This window comes from Bos javanicus, chromosome X (genome assembly GCF_032452875.1).
Source record: "Bos javanicus breed banteng chromosome X, ARS-OSU_banteng_1.0, whole genome shotgun sequence".
Taxonomy (NCBI): Eukaryota; Metazoa; Chordata; class Mammalia; order Artiodactyla; family Bovidae; genus Bos; species Bos javanicus.
Window position 1 is genome coordinate 104,675,277 of NC_083897.1, and position 16,086 is coordinate 104,691,362.

The following is a 16,086-nucleotide window of genomic DNA, read 5'->3' on the forward strand; positions in this document are numbered from 1 at the left end:
CCACCTTTTGGCAATATTCTACCAAAGGAATTTTCAGATTTGTGAAGAGACATATTTATAAATTTAGAACATAGGATGTGAGAACTTCACTCTCAACCATTAAATTAATTCACTGAACAAATATATGCTGTGCCTACCATGTATAAAACACTGTGGGATAGTCAGTGTTTAAGATGGTCCCTCGTATTAAGGGCTTTTCAATTTAGTTAATGAAAAAGGCATTTATAAGTGACATGAATGGAATATGAACTATTAAGCAAATTGTTATGATAACTAGGGAAGAGCCCATGGATGAGAAAAAAGAAGTCCGATTTTATGATTTCAGGTAAAAAATTGGTCATTCGAAAAATGAGAAGTCAGCAAAGTTTCTCTGTATGTGAAAGGCCAGAGAGTGAATATCACCAGTTTTTTTGGGCCTTGAGGTCCTTATAGCAACTACTCAACTCTGTTGTTACAGTGAGAGCAGTCAGACAGTTGGTAAAGGAGGGGGTACGTGCCAATAAAACTTTACAAAAACAGATGCAGGGCTGGACTTGACCTATGGTCCACAGTTTGTTAACTGTTATTCTAGATAAATACCCTAAAACAGACTGTCACAGGACTCTCATTTATGTAACCTTCTAGCATGGAACAGGACTAGTTTAGTTGTGGAGTAGGTATTTGAACTTCAGGAATTTTACTTAAGATTATATGTTCTCTGGACATTTTCACTTAGCAAAGAAAACCAGTAATTTCCCAATAATTTTGAAAACTGTCTATAAGAAACCAAGAAAAACTGACCAAAACAGCCAGAAAAAAAATTTTAAATCAGTATAAAATCAAGAGGTTAAAACGACAATTTTATGGTCTACCTAATAATGCACAAAGTCTTTCAAAAGAAGCAAAAGTTGCCCCCTCTGTGTAAACAATTTTATGGCCTCATTCAGAATGAATAGCTTAACATTTATATATAATATTACCACTCCCTCAATCATTTCCAAAATGAAATGATTCTAAAATGGTTCAAAAATGAAGCACCCCCCACTAACCATATACACACAACCTATGACTATACATAATGCTCTTTTGTTCCTGTTGTTCAGTTGCTAAGTTGTGTCCTTGTAGAAAATACTGCCTTACTGTGATATTTTGGTGAGAAGGGACTTCAATAACTAACATTAATTAATTGATGACATACAAGAGAAGTTCCAAAGTAAAACTTCCATAAAGTAGTCATAAACGTGTATCTATCAGTAGTAAACTTTAATAGTTATTTTAACTATTTTCAATAAGAGTTCTTAATCAACTTCCCTTTTAAGAAAAAAAAAAAACCCCAAACAAATGTTTATATTTTTTGCTATAAATGCTTTGTGTGGGAAACATACCTTAAAGACAATGACAGTAATCAACGCTATTTTCAAACAGTCAGCATTTCATTTGTATAGGAAATAGTGCCCCACACTTGTCATCTTCTAAACTTAACATATTTACAATATTATTAACTATTTTAAGATAAAGGAAAAATTCATTAGTAATACCTGTATATGCAAAATGCCATGTATTTTCTTAGGCATGATCATACATAAGGACATATAAGAGTATAAAATAGTAAGAGCTTAGGTGGAGTTAAAGGAACCAAGTATTATTTGACAAAACCAAACAAACAGATCCACAAAGTTCATGTAACTTTTCTGTTGTTAAACTTCATTGTAATAAAATGAGAAGACAAACAATCAACCTCCTCCAATAGTAAGGTACGCACAATATATAATTCATCCCATCTCATGTATTTAAGTAAGTGGTAGCATTACCACTTCACTTTTTTACGTAATTAATAATAAACAGTACAACATACATATAAAGTATGCAATTAGTACTCACCTATGTGGGCAGCCTTGGCAAATCTTCTGATCCGCAAAGGAACCTCCTAAGACTTTACTTAGCATAGCTGGATGTCCTAAGGCTTTCAAAGCTTCATCTAAACTATCCACCAATGAATTAAAAAATTCTAAAGCATCATGTTGTTCACGAAGATTAACAGGCTCACCCCAAAGCCTAAGAAATGAATGGAGTAAAATATGTAACGTGTGACAGTCCCAGAACAATAAATACAATATATTTTTCAGGGAAAAAGCAATACAACCTAAAAAACACATATAAACTGAGATTTTACTCCTCAATTACATGAGGAAGTAGGAAAAAAACAAATGCTCTTTATGTATTGATTGTTGAGTAGGAGAAAGTAAGATTCACAGGAAAAGTGGTACTTTACTAGGAAAGAAATACCACAAAACTACAAAGAAAAACTACATGGTGATGTTACTATATGCTTCTCATTGCACTGCATTCAGAGGTATTTCTTCTTGCCAACAAAGTTTAACCTGAATCTAATCATGGGGAAAAAATTACACAAATCAATAAAGCACCATACATCATGACAAATTAGGAGATTAATTTAGAGATGACTGAAGAGCTAATAACCAAATTCTTGTGATTCTTTCTAGGATACCAGTCTGAAATTGGGGGAAAAAAATTACAGACTATTTTGGGGAAATTGGAATATATACTGATGACATTACTGAATACTATATTTCATGCATATGATAATTGTATTAAATATTATGTAGGCAAATGTCCTTATTCTTAGAGGATACACTTTGAGGCATATGAGGGGGACCAAGAGTAATAGCTCCAACTATCAACTAGTTTAGAAAAAACAAAAACCAAAACTCAAGTATACCCACAAGCAAATATGGCAAAATGTTAACAACTGGTAAATCGGGGTGAAGAATATGCATCATAAAGGTGATTCCTATACTACTTTACCTTTTCTGCTGCTGTGAAATTTTTCAACATAAAAAATTAGGGGTGCGAAATGTGGTTAACTCACCCACATGTACTTAAGAGTACATCACAGGTCTAAAGTGTAGATAATCCAAAAGTGCTAGTCTAGACAAATTGAGAGCTCCACTAACAGGGAACAATGAACTCAGAAGCCAAAAAAAGCAAATGTATTACAAGAAGAGTGAGAATTATAACCAAACAACAAATTTTAAGACAAAAGTTCAAAAAGTTTAAGAGTAATAATCTGGAAAAGAAAGAAGAGAAATGCTAAAAGCCTTATGGCAGAGATGGGACAAGCTAGAGAAAGAAAGAAAACTTGGAATAGTCAGAGGAAGGTGAGAGTTCTGCCAGGTGATGGGACTGCAAGAGTGAAAGCGGAGCTGGGAAAGGGGGGGGGGGTGTGCAAGCCAGTAAGTGTGGATTAAATAGGGGGCCTAGTTAGAGCAATCGGTGGAATTTATATGGTGAGTCATACGGAGATCACTGTATTAGAAAGTAGTGGTTTCAAAAGAAATCTAAGTAGTATCCTGGGAGGGAAAAGGGCAGCCACTATGACTGAAGCAGAGAAGGCGGACCAGAGAGGCAGCGTCAGGTGACCCTGGCTCCCCGCTCTCAGCTGTCTGGGAGATACCCTGAAGGGATTCTAAGGAGTAGTATTTAAGGGAATACCCTGCTGGTCCAGTGGTTAGGACCCCATGCTTTCACTGCCAAGGGTCTGGGTTCAATACCTGGTTGGGAAACTAAGATCCTACAAGCTGTCTGGTACAGCCAAAAAAAAGAGAAAGGAGTACTATTTAAAAACAAAAACACTATTATGAAGGATTAGGGTGTTTTCATACATAGTACTACATAGTACAGATACATAGTTGTATAACACTACAGTATTTTAATACAGTGCATGACACAGAGGTAATAAAAAAAAAGGTGAAATAAATGAGGCCAGAGAAATAAGATCAAGACATAACTGAACAACAACAAATTCCACCCCCCCCCCCCAGGTATTTATCACACCTTTCCTATAAAATTGTACATTAGACTAGCCAAAAAGTTGCTATGGGGACGTTTCCTTTACAGATCTACTCTGGCTATTAAATGAAAGAATGATAAACTAGGATGTGACCATTTTGTAGTACTGATTAAACGCTGCATTTAGGCAATGATAATCAACGGGTGTTATCCTAGGAGGCAGACAGACATTATATACTTCTCCTCACTGAGCTCACTGTTATCACCTATGAGGTAGGCCTTGTCTATCCACTCCAAGAAAAAAATAACAGCGGAACCTGATCGAGCCTCTAGCTCTCTCTACCTATTTATATGACATGTAGGGAACTGAGGAAAACAAAGCACCACAGGGATCTCAATAAAATCCAAATGGGAAAATGTATGGAGTGAACTACTTATTTGTTTTTTATCCCCAACAAGTAACTACAAGGGTGAAAAAAGAAGAGACTACAGAGACATATCAACACCTGCAGCATATGGACTTCATTTGGGTCATGATTTCAAAAAATTAAGTAAAAAAAAAAATTATGAGGTCATTGGGTAAAACCAAACATTGACAAGGATATTAAGGAATTTTTAAAGGACACGATAATAGTATCATGGTCACATTAAAAAAAGACATTAGAGATACACACTGAAATATTTATGGGTGAAATTATGCATCTGCTTCTAAAAAGAAGTAGATGGGAATGCAGATTAAATGGCAACGAGTTGACAATTATTGAAGTTGAGTGATGAATACATAAGGGTTCATACTCTTCTTCCTACGTATGTAAATATTATAAGCTTTCAAAATAAAAAATCGTTAACATCTTAAGAGACTAAAGAATGCTGCCTCTTACTAAGACATTTTCTACCTCCTTTGGGGATAATGAGAAAACAAACCCAACTATGAAATAAAGTTTGACTATTACTACTGCTTAAATATTAAACATAAAAGTACTTTCCAGTATAGGTTTTAGAAGTTTAATGTTAGTGTCATGAGACGGTCATAAAGGTTTAAACAATATCCCAATTACTGCTGCTGCTGCTAAGTCGCTTCAGTCATGTCCGACTCTGTGCGACCCCATAGACGGAAGCCCACCAGGCTCCCCTGTCCCTGGGATTCTCCAGGCAGCCATCCATAATTTACCTGAACTGTTTCCAAAATCCTCTGGGCACATAGTACTGTAGTCGAGAAGCAGCTAAATGACCAAAGATGACCTGAAGGTGTCTCAAAACACCAATATTGTACTCTTTTCTGTCTTCTGTTTTACTTAATGCTGGTTTGTCTTCAAATTGTTGAGGGTATCCAAATACATCATCTCTGGGATCAACATTGCTCTGGAAAGCAAAACATATCACTAATGAGCTAATCGAACTTCAAAGTATAGTAAAAATTATGTTGAGACAAATGCTGAATGATCAGTGAACAAATCACTTGTATTTCTATTCATTTCCAAAGCACGTAACGTTCAATTTATAAATTTTAATTTACAGTATCAGAGTTTATCCCCACCCATTTCACATAAGAGTTGTCATAAGGAATAACTATGTATTTCAGAGGTAGGTGATAGAGCAAAGGACAGTGAGGTAATTAACTCAGGCTGTACTGGTCACAAACGCAGGCTTTGCTACTTACAAGGCTAAGTGACTTTGAGCAATTAAGTGCCTCGTGTAAATGGGTGAACACACTCTTCATGTAGGTGTTCTGAGGAGGATATGAGATAATGTATGCAAACTGCTTAGACTTGTAAACATTCAACACAATGTATATGTTAAGAGAGTAGTACTCTTCAACAAATGGTGCTGGAAAAACTAGATATCCATATGCAAAGGAATGAAGCTGGACTTTCCCCTAATACTATACACAAAAGGTTATTCAATGTGGATCAAAGATTTGCTAAAACTACAAAACTCTTAAAACATAGAGCAAAACCTTCAAGACATTAGATTTGACACTGATTTACTTGATATGATACCAAAAGCACATGCAACGAAAGAACAGTGACATATTGGACCTCAGAAAAATGAAAGAGCTCTGTGCAAAGAAACTGGAATCCTAGGACGCTATTGGTGGAAAATGTAAAATGGTGTAGCCACTGCAGAAAACAGTTCCTAAAGAAAAATAAAACTATCAAATGATCCAGCAATTCCATGCCTGGGTTCAACAACCAAAGAACTGCAAGAAAGATCTTAGAAGAGATATTTGTATACCCATGTTCAGAGCAGCATTATTTGCCAAAAGGTGGAAGCAGGGACTTCCCTGGCGATCCAGTAGTTGATACCAAGCTCCCAATGCAGGGGCACAGGTTCCATCCCTGGTTGGGGGACTAAGATATACAAGCCGAGTGGCAAAAAAAAAAAAAAGAAAAGAAAAAAGTAGAAGCAACCCAAGTGCCCACTGATGAATAAATGGATAAACAAAATGTGGTACATACATTCAAAGGAATATTATTCAGCCTTTAAAAGAAAGGAAATTCTGAGACATGCTGTGAAATGGATATTACATTAAGTCAAACAAGCCAGTCACAGAAAAATAAACATGGTACGGATCTACTTTGGTGAGGTACCTAGAACGGTCAAATTCATAGAGATGGAAAGACAATGCTGGCTGTGGAACTGTGTGTGAGACCTAGATGTAGAAATAGAAATGGCCAGTCCCTGCTCAAGAGAAACTTAGTTTAGCAAAAGAAAAAAGCACATAGGCAAAGAAAGCAAACCTGGGGAAGAGTTGAGGCAAGTGTATGTTTCAGAAGCCCTCCCTGTGATTCAACTACTCAAGAGCAAAGAGTTTGGTGACTGAAGAGATGGAATGAGAAAAGAACCATTTAAGACATTTGCTACAGACAGAGCACACTCTGGCTTCTCTCCTCGGCTCTCACCAACACCATGAATGGGAAAAGGTCAAATAAAAACAAAGAGATACAGGGTGAACACAAACATGACCACAGTCTCTTCTTTAAAGAACTATGCCATAGTTAGGTCAACTCTGATCCACCACTATCTAATTTATTCACAGCTTTATTTCTGCGTTGGATACTTGGCAGGAGCCTAAATTTTGTCCGAAGTAGAGAGAAGCTTGTTTCCTAAGTAAAACGAGTTATGATCTGGGAGAAAGGCAAAAGCAATCAAAAAGAAAGCATAGGTAATGAAACTGGTATAGTATATAACAGCATAAATGGAGATACATAATTAAAATATCAAACAGGAAAGTAAAAGTGTAATTAAACTATTATTAAAGATGAAGGTTTTTATCATCATACAAACTCTAAATTAAACCAAACCTCCAAAAGTTAGTACATTAACTGTTGCTTTAAAAATATTAACTATCATAAAAATCAGCTGTAGTTGAAAGTCTCATAGGCAGTGAACACTATGTCGAGGCAGCAGTCTACACTGGGAGGCTTTATTTTCAAATATATGCCAACAGGTCCAACGAAAGTAGCTCTCTAAGAGAGAATAACAGTTATCTAGAATCAGAACTTCAAACACAGAAGACAAAAATGCTAAATAAAATTTACCTCATTGTCCTGCTTCTCATCCCCAGACAAATCATCGTCTACATCACTACCTGTGCCTTCAATTGCAAGAATACCATTCCTAATGGACGGAATCATGTAGAGCTGCTGAATCACAGAGTTCATGTAACAAGTAGCACCAGCGTTTTTCAGCCCGACAAATCCTTTTGGTGGGCGGGGTCCAACAGGTGGTAGATATTCCCACTCGGTAAGTGCTTCACAAGCTGAGAGAAGACAAAAGATTCTTGTAGCGTGAATACAAATATTTTGCCCACTTTATACTTTACCAAGTTGATAAGTTAACATCACCAACAATTCCACTACTTTTACGGCCACCTGAAGCAGTGCTCTAAGCACACATTTCAGTCTCAACAAACCTAAGATGTATGGCAACACGCACCTCTGTATACATTCTTACCCAGGGTCTGTGAACTAGAGTTTTAGCTGAGGTTGCTTCTATGGCAGTCTCAGTAGTCTCACAAGACGGCACAAGGCAAAATATTTTCTACATGTTTACTTTTAACTTTATTATAGTTTAGTCATTATGAACTTTAACTTTTTCTACTTTTGTATGTTTTTTTAAAGCACCTTCAAACTCATTCTGGCATGAAGTGTTATATAAAATATATAAATACATTATAGTTTACTCAGTTTTAAATAATCCTAAGATATTACGTGTTCATGGGGTTCTCAAGGCAAGAATACTGAAGTGGTTTGCCATTCCCTTCTCCAGTGGACCACATTCTGTCAGACCTCTCCACCATGCCCGCCCATCTTGGGTGGCCCCACAGGGCATGGCCTGGCGTGCTGCGATTCATGGGGTCGCAAACAGTCGGGCACGACTGAGCGACTGAACTGAACTGAAGATATTACCTGGGTTGATAGCTAGGTTCTGATACCTACCAACTCTTTCATCTTCAGCTAAGCCTCCGTTTCCTTCCTAAGAAGTGTCGTAATAAGAGTAACACTTGCCTTGCCTATAACTACAATGTTATTTTGAGGAGCAAGAGACAGTGGATTTGAGTTCTGTGTGAATTGTAAATCAACGAACATCTCCTTCTACCTAGTATAAACCTGAAAACAATGCAAATATCATCACTGCCTATAAGACCAGTTAAAGAAATTATAGTACACTGAACTGAAAGATATATAGCTAATAAGTGGATTTAGGTAAATATTTATGTGTTGATAGGAAATAGTCAGATATATTAAGGGGAGAACAAAGAACACTGTGCACTACATCACAATGTGTGGTTAAAAAACTAAACAAACAGAACAACATTTTGTGTGCAGATTCTGCATACAGAGATGCTGGGAGGACAGACAGGGACTGAAGGTGGTGGTTACAGCTGTTAAAGGGGACTACGGGACTGGAATGGGCAGGAAACAGTTTGCAGAACATACCGTTCTTTGGTACTTGAAATTTTTACTGTGCAAATGAACTCCTTAAAAACAAGTGGCCTTTCTCTTTCTGCCATGTTGCAGCCTATGGAGGAGTGCTGGGAACAGGACTTCTAGAACAAATAGGTCTGGAAGGCTATGGTCCAAGGCTCCACTTTTGGTGGCTCTAAGCAGGGTACTGTGAAACCAGAGGGAGCAGCACTTGGATCCTCCTCTGAAAACTGGAGGTGTTTATGCCCAAGATGAAACCGAAATTTGGGCAAGAGATGTGTTCACGTGTACAAAGCAAAGAACAGTGACTCCTGGCACTAAACTGAACAAAACTGTAAGAATCTGGGGAAAAGATAACTTGTGTCTATGGAAATAGTGGCTTGGTTCCTGTGGAATTCTGCTGTATCTCTTGAGGGTTTAAACTTATTGAAAACTAAAGTGTGGAATTATTTAAAAAAACGAAAACAAAAAACCCCCATCCTATTGTATATAGATTTTGATAGGATAACTATCTAATCTTTTAAGCAGTTTAATCAGAATCTCCTACAATATTATTAAAAACATCTTGAAATTCTAAAATACAAGATATCAGAAAATAATGTGACATGTTCTTGAAGACTGCCCATAATCAATTATATTCTTAAGCTTTGGTTTTCTTCTAAAACAGAACAGCCTCCATTGTGGTTTGCTTTCTTATGTCTGTTGTGTCAGTCATTTTTTGTGTGTGTGTGTGTGTCAGTCATTTTAATATCGTCCTCATCTCCTCTGAGCTTCAGTTCTGTATCAGTGAGATCTGGAGTCTACAGTCTGTTCCATGGGTTTCATGTGAGCATTAACTGAGGATCAAGGGCACTAGAATGTTATCTTCTCACATCCTAGTCTTTAAAACCAGATTTCTCAGAATTCATTTGAAAATAACATTAAAGAGCTTCTAAGTGAGGGCCTGAAAGGTTTTTCAATGCATGTAATTTGAATTTTTACATTGTTGAACTCTGAAATCTATTGACTATTTATTTCCTCCTGGAAAAGGAAATGGCAACCCACTTTAGTATTCTTGCCTGGAAAATCCCATGGATACAGGAGCCTGGCAGGCTACAGTCCATGGGGTCGCAAAAGTCAGACACGACTTAGCGACTAAACCACCATTTATTACTCTGGAATTTGGATTTTAGTCCAGATTTGACTGAAATCAAATTTTGTTGCTAAATACTTGTACCACTCACAGGAAGACATTTTACAAACATCTGAAAACTTTTCTACATTAAGACTCACTTGTAATGGTGTTAAACTAGTTGCTGAAAGAAAGGAAAACATTGAGTTGAAGATATTTACTAAAAGGAAAAGAATTTGAACACATTAGAGAATTATCTGTCATCAGAACTTTGTATTTTAAAATACTTACTAGTTATTGCTGTGCCAATGTAGTACATTTCAGTCAAAGAATCTACTATCTGTTTGAGGTTCCTCACACAGCCAACAGCTAATGCTACAAGTAACTCAAAGCCCGCATTAATGGTAGCTGGTGAACCACAGACTGGAATAGCCTGTTCGGCTGGCAGTTCTCCATTTCTCATATACTGCAGGTAAACATTGGACGCAGGGAAGATGAAATCATCAATTAATTCCTACAAAGTTGAAAAAAGATTATGTATTAGCAATGGTATGTATTTATATTAAAAAATATAGTTATTTATGTGTGCATGTGTTTCGTAAGAAAGAAATCTCTTGGCAGGAAATATTGTTAAATTACTTGTCAGAACACAAGATCTCATTACATTTCCGCTAACTTACTTGGATTTTCTAATAAAAAGATCCCTACTTCAAAACACTTTCCTACAATTAACAAACAAATCTAATTTGTCAGGCTAAAAACTATGTTAAGTATCGAGAACAAGCTGACTGTAGCACTTCCAATTCACATTAAGTAAATTTACTCTCTTAATCACATGTATACCAAAACTCATTTTGAATTAGAAGAAAATGTCCGAAAGTGGTACTTTTTGTTTCCTTGCATTACCACGTATGTGAAAACACTCATTATAGAAATATGCAGTCTTGGGACTTTCCTGGTGGTCCAGTGGCTAAGACTCCACACTCCAAATACTGGGGGCCAGGTTCTGATCCTTGGTCAGGGAACTAGATCCCACACACCACCACTAAATACCCTGCCTGCCACAGCTAAGACCCAGTGCAGCCAAATAAATATTAAAAAAGGAAAGAAATATGCACAGCCTTACATAACAGAGGTCTGTCTCATTTTACATAGTCTGATGAAGTGAAAAGTTCAGATTTTCTAAATAGAAAAATTAAATAGTGCTTACTTACACGTACTGAAATTTTATTTATGTAAAAAATTTAGAAACGGTATTTAAAACATTACTGTAACCTCTATATTCTTTAAAAGGAGAAAAAAGGACAAGATAATACACCAAAGACTAATGATACCATAAATTAACCACACAGATTTACTAATAAACATTCAGAAGGTTATGATATCCAGCCAAGATGACATAACTTACTTTAATAAGATTAGCACCTCCTTTTTCACAACCAATATGATACTTTTTCTCAGGGGTTTGAAAAGCCAGTAATTCTTTTGTTACCCCAAGATGACCTTCCAAGATCGTCTCTTCAATACCCGTTTCACCTGTTCTCTTAACATCATCCTGCCAAAGAAAAATATCAAATGCCTAAATTATGAAAGGGTGGTAAAGAGGGAAGGAGAAGTCAGAATGAGAGCGAGCTGGACAGAGACAATTCCCTCAAACCTTTCTATTCTAAGCAATTTTTTTCTCTCCAGAACTTTCAGAAGTAGGCTTCCCAAACTAGGAAGAAATGTTAATCTGAAGAAATATTAATCCGAAGGCTATTAACTACCAATCTCTTTAGAAATAAATTCTTCTACAACTAAGTATCAGATGTTAATAAAGTTAAATGAAGTGCTGGCCTATCACTGATTTTTTGATGAAAACAATTCAAGAATACTTTTCAAAAGATGAAAATTTACAAATGGGCCTAAGATTCTAAAATGGAAGAAGCTGCATGTCAGTGTTTTGAGTCTTATGTGAAACAAAGCATTTGACAAAACTAGTTATGCATTCATTCAGTGAATCATGAGTTAGGAATATCCAATAACACAGAGTACATTCTTTGGTTCTTTAACCAAAGTGCTCAAAGACTATAAACTATCTAATAATAAAACATTCTATTTATTGATACGATAAACACAGTACTAAATGCAACTTACCCTGATTCTCTTAAGCCAATCAATTTCGTTATTGAGAAGAACTTCTGCATTGGGTATGTTAATATTACTATTGTAGGCATAATTAAGAAGGTGCCTTAAAAGAGTAAAGTAGTCGCCTGAATGTTTAGCTCTCTCTCTGGCTGTGCTCTGAAACAATAAAGTTGAATAATATTCATTTACAAGTCCATCCTCAGAATCCACTTTTTAAAAACCCAGAGTTAACTAGAGTAGATGACTAAGATAGTATGGGCAATTACTAATATTTATTAAATAAATATAGACTGCTCTAACTTTAATATAAGCTAACACCATAAATTCTTGACTGTTCCTTGTGTAAGAATGAATCACAATGATAAGCATATTTTTAAAATGTCTCACCCCCAAAACGGTGAAGAGCAGAGTAATGAAGAAAAGTAGAGGCCTGTGTCCCATGCAACATCTGGTGCACATTAAAAAGAACTGCTCCTGTGCCACCTGGCGAACAGTTCTGAAATAAAAATTTTTCACATTCAATATATTATCTTCATGAAAAAAAGGAAAAAAAACAAAAAGACAAAAAAAAACTTCCAACACTGTCTCTTGGGACGGGGGACGGTGTTAAGGGGTTGGTAAATTCAAAGTAAAAATACAAGAAAGAATATGTAACACCCCTTTAAGCAGCAACATTTCATAGATGAACTTAGGCTGTGTCAAGAACTAAAATGTCAAAATGTCACCAAGGGAGTTTGAGGGATACCCTCTCACACCCTCTTTCTTGGAACAGGCTGGAAATGTTCCTCTAGATACAAGAGTTGTATGGTAAGCCTTATGCATCTTCTGGGCATTCCACAGAATTTTTATCTCAAAGCATATTACCCAGATCAGCAGCATCTGAGAACTTGCTATGTGGTTTCTTAGGTCCCAGAAACCTGTGTTTTAATAAACCCTTCAGGTGATTCTAACATGTGCTAAAGACTGAGGATAACTGTATTACACAATGTTCTATGATTACTCGTGGGAAAAACTTCTCTGGTCCCAGTACTGGGAATTTTACCTAAGCACCATGGATCTCTTAAAAAATATGTATCCTATACAGCTATCACTAGAATAAATGCTTTAAGAGGGCAAAGACATCATCCATTTAGTTTACTTCTGTGCCTCCAGAATGAAGAATCATGTCTGGCATGTAACAAGTGCTAAGAACTAGTTACCAGATGTTTAAGTACTGTTGGTTTACAAGATGGAGGTCTGTCTCCATTAGATAGTAAGCTCTTTCAAGGGCAGGGCTTTGCTTCTTTGTTACATGAGTTCCTGGCACCTAAAGCAACTTTTGACATATGGAAGATGCTCAAAAAGTATCTCCCGACAAAACACTTGTGCATTTCAGACATTACCAACTACATTTTGTGAATAACTATGTTTCTGTCAATGTGCTAGCTGATAGACAGCTTAGAACCAGTTTTTTAATTCAATATAAGAAGCTGAAAGTATACATTCTGTGTACTAACCTCCCTCCTGGATATTTTTAAGGTTTCTGAACTCGTACATGGTCCTATAAACCAGAGGGACCTTTAGAAGCTTTGTTGGTTGAGTCTGGTGAAACTCAAATAAATTAACACCCAGAGTACTTAGTTTTGGGGGTAGAGGGTCTTTAACTTTTACAAAGTAAGTGTCATTCATACTGTCCCAGTTTATTTATCTTTTTTGAAGTTAGGTATGCAGCCCAAAGAGCATGAGGGTCTATAAAGAGTTGATGCTTGCCAGTTCCTAATGAACCCTCCCTCACACATGTAGACTTCAGTAACTCATCAAAAGAAACATGTCTTTAATAGGATTTTAAAATAAAATCTGGTTGTCTGTATCCTCACAATTTATTCAATCTGATTTTTTCTCACATCTACTATTGCTGTACTTCCAGAGTCTCTCATCTTTTATTTGGACTAATGAAGTAGTCCAAGTGCATTTCCTGCCACTCTGTAACTTATTCTCAACAAAGCAACCAGAATAAACTTAAATGTTAACCCAGGGCACATCATTCCTCTGCTCAAAACCCTTCAATAGGGGCCTTCCCTCACGGTCCAGGTGTTAAGACTCTGTGCTCCCAATGCCGGGGGCACAGGTTTTAATCTCTAGTCAGGGAACTAAGATCCCACACGCCCAGCGGACTGGCCAAAAACAAAACAAAACAAAACAACCCAACCAACCCAAATGGAAAACAAACCCTCCGATGGATACCCATCGCACGTAAAAGTTAATGTCTTTACAATGATCTATAAAATCCTCACAGGCTGCTTGTTGCCTCTCTGGCCTCACCTCCTATGACTCCCCTGCCTCTGCTGTTCCAGTAATCCTCGTCTCCTCCATATTGTTCCTGCCTTGGGATATTTGCATCTGTTGTTTCTTTCTGCTTAAAGCACACTTCCCCCAAGGCAGTAGGGGGAGGGATAAACATGGAATTTGGGATTAACAGACTACTAAATATATATATATAAAGGACCTACTATATAGCACAGGAAACTATATCCAATAGCTTGTAATAACCTATGATGGAAAAGAATCTGAAAAAATATATGTATATAACTCAATCACTTTGCTGTACATCTGAAAACACTGAAAAGCAGCTATACCTTAATTAAAAAGCAAACATTAAAAAAATATATATTTGGCCACATAACCAAAATATATTTTTCACATAAAACAAAATTTTAAATAAGATATGATGGAGGTGTTAGCTAACCTAAGGCTATGGTGGTAACCATATTGCAAGATACGAGTGTATCAAACCAATACTTTGTACACCTTAAACTTACAGTTATGTTGACTACATCTCAATAAAGCCGAAGAAAATAAAAAAATACAATTCAAAATGAAAAACAAAACACAAAAAAATCCCACCCAAAAATCCAACACACTTCCTCCATAGATCACTATGTCACTCTTTTCAGAGCTTTGTTTAAAAGGTCTCCTTCTCAGGGAAGCCTTCTCTGACTATCCTACATAAAACTGAACTCCATTGACCGCACCCCCGCCCTTTATCCCTAATTCCTGCTTTCTCTCAATAGCATTTATTATTATAACATACCATATATTTTCCCATGTCTTCCCTCCACACTCCTCACCTCCCTTTTAGTACAGACTCCAAGAAGGCTGGCATTTTGCCTGTTTTATTTGCTGCTATATCCCTAGTAGCTAAGTTACATATGACAGTAATACTAATTAGAGCTCAAGTTTAAAAAGTTACCTTATGAAGGTCAAGATTAGACTGACATAAGAGGATGGAAAACTGACATTTTCTACAAATTTCATTGACTTGCACAAAAAGAAGCCCAAAGCACAGTCAATGTCATTGATTAAATGCTCTTAAAATGAAAAGCTAGGACTTTATAATTGGTCTTTATTCTTGGTGTATAATGTTAAAGTTCTTACCATAACCACACCTTGTGAATTTCGTACTGACTTAACAACTTCACTAAAAAAACACTTGCCTTCTAGGTATGCAAGAAAGGAAGCCAATGTCGTATTTATTTAAATCCTGTAAACCACATTTTTAAAATGGACTAAAATACATACCTCTTAGGTGAAATTAAATTCTGAAATTATAGAAAAAGTAATTTTACTTTTGAGAATAATGTTGACATTGTGTAGACAAAACCGAACAAATTCAGGTCTAAGCAAAAACACAGTTTAATAAAAACTTCCTCAATATTAATGTGCTATAGAGACAATAAACATTTGATTTCCGGGATAAATTCTGCCAACATAAATTAATTCATTTCTGCTTTAAAAATTAAGATCAAATCTCTTACAATTAAAAAGATACTTACTTGCTGTGACAGTGCAATAGTAAATCAATAATGAATGTCTGCCAAGCCTTTTCTTTACTAAGAGTATCTAAGGCTGTTGGAATCAAGGCAAAACATAATGTCATCACTTCCATTGCTTCACAGCAAACCTGTTCATCCTCCAAATCTGGCTCATTGCCTGCATTGGTCTGTAAAATTATAGTCAGGGACAAATTACCTAGAGATGCATTTAAGAAAAATCTCAAACAAGTTCAAGTTAATGCTTAATACATACGTACTCACTTAAACCACCTGGCCTCTCAGCCTCTTTACCTACAACTCCTAAGGCCCTTTTGGA

General features: G+C 36.4%; 1 protein-coding gene across 4 annotated transcripts in view; it reads right to left on the reverse strand.

Annotated features, from left to right (window-relative positions):
- Positions 1–16,086, reverse strand: part of USP9X (ubiquitin specific peptidase 9 X-linked) — a 116,446-nt gene that overhangs the window by 17,382 nt on the left and 82,978 nt on the right. For all 4 annotated transcript variants that reach the window (XM_061410410.1, XM_061410408.1, XM_061410409.1 and 1 more), the window contains exons 26-33: positions 15,771–15,937; positions 12,346–12,454; positions 11,968–12,114; positions 11,240–11,386; positions 10,123–10,345; positions 7,332–7,552; positions 4,961–5,151; positions 1,861–2,034 (exon numbers count right to left, since the gene is read on the reverse strand). In XM_061410410.1, the coding sequence (XP_061266394.1) occupies positions 1,861–2,034; positions 4,961–5,151; positions 7,332–7,552; positions 10,123–10,345; positions 11,240–11,386; positions 11,968–12,114; positions 12,346–12,454; positions 15,771–15,937 (1,379 nt within the window). The remainder of the gene's footprint in view (positions 1–1,860; positions 2,035–4,960; positions 5,152–7,331; positions 7,553–10,122; positions 10,346–11,239; positions 11,387–11,967; positions 12,115–12,345; positions 12,455–15,770; positions 15,938–16,086) is intronic.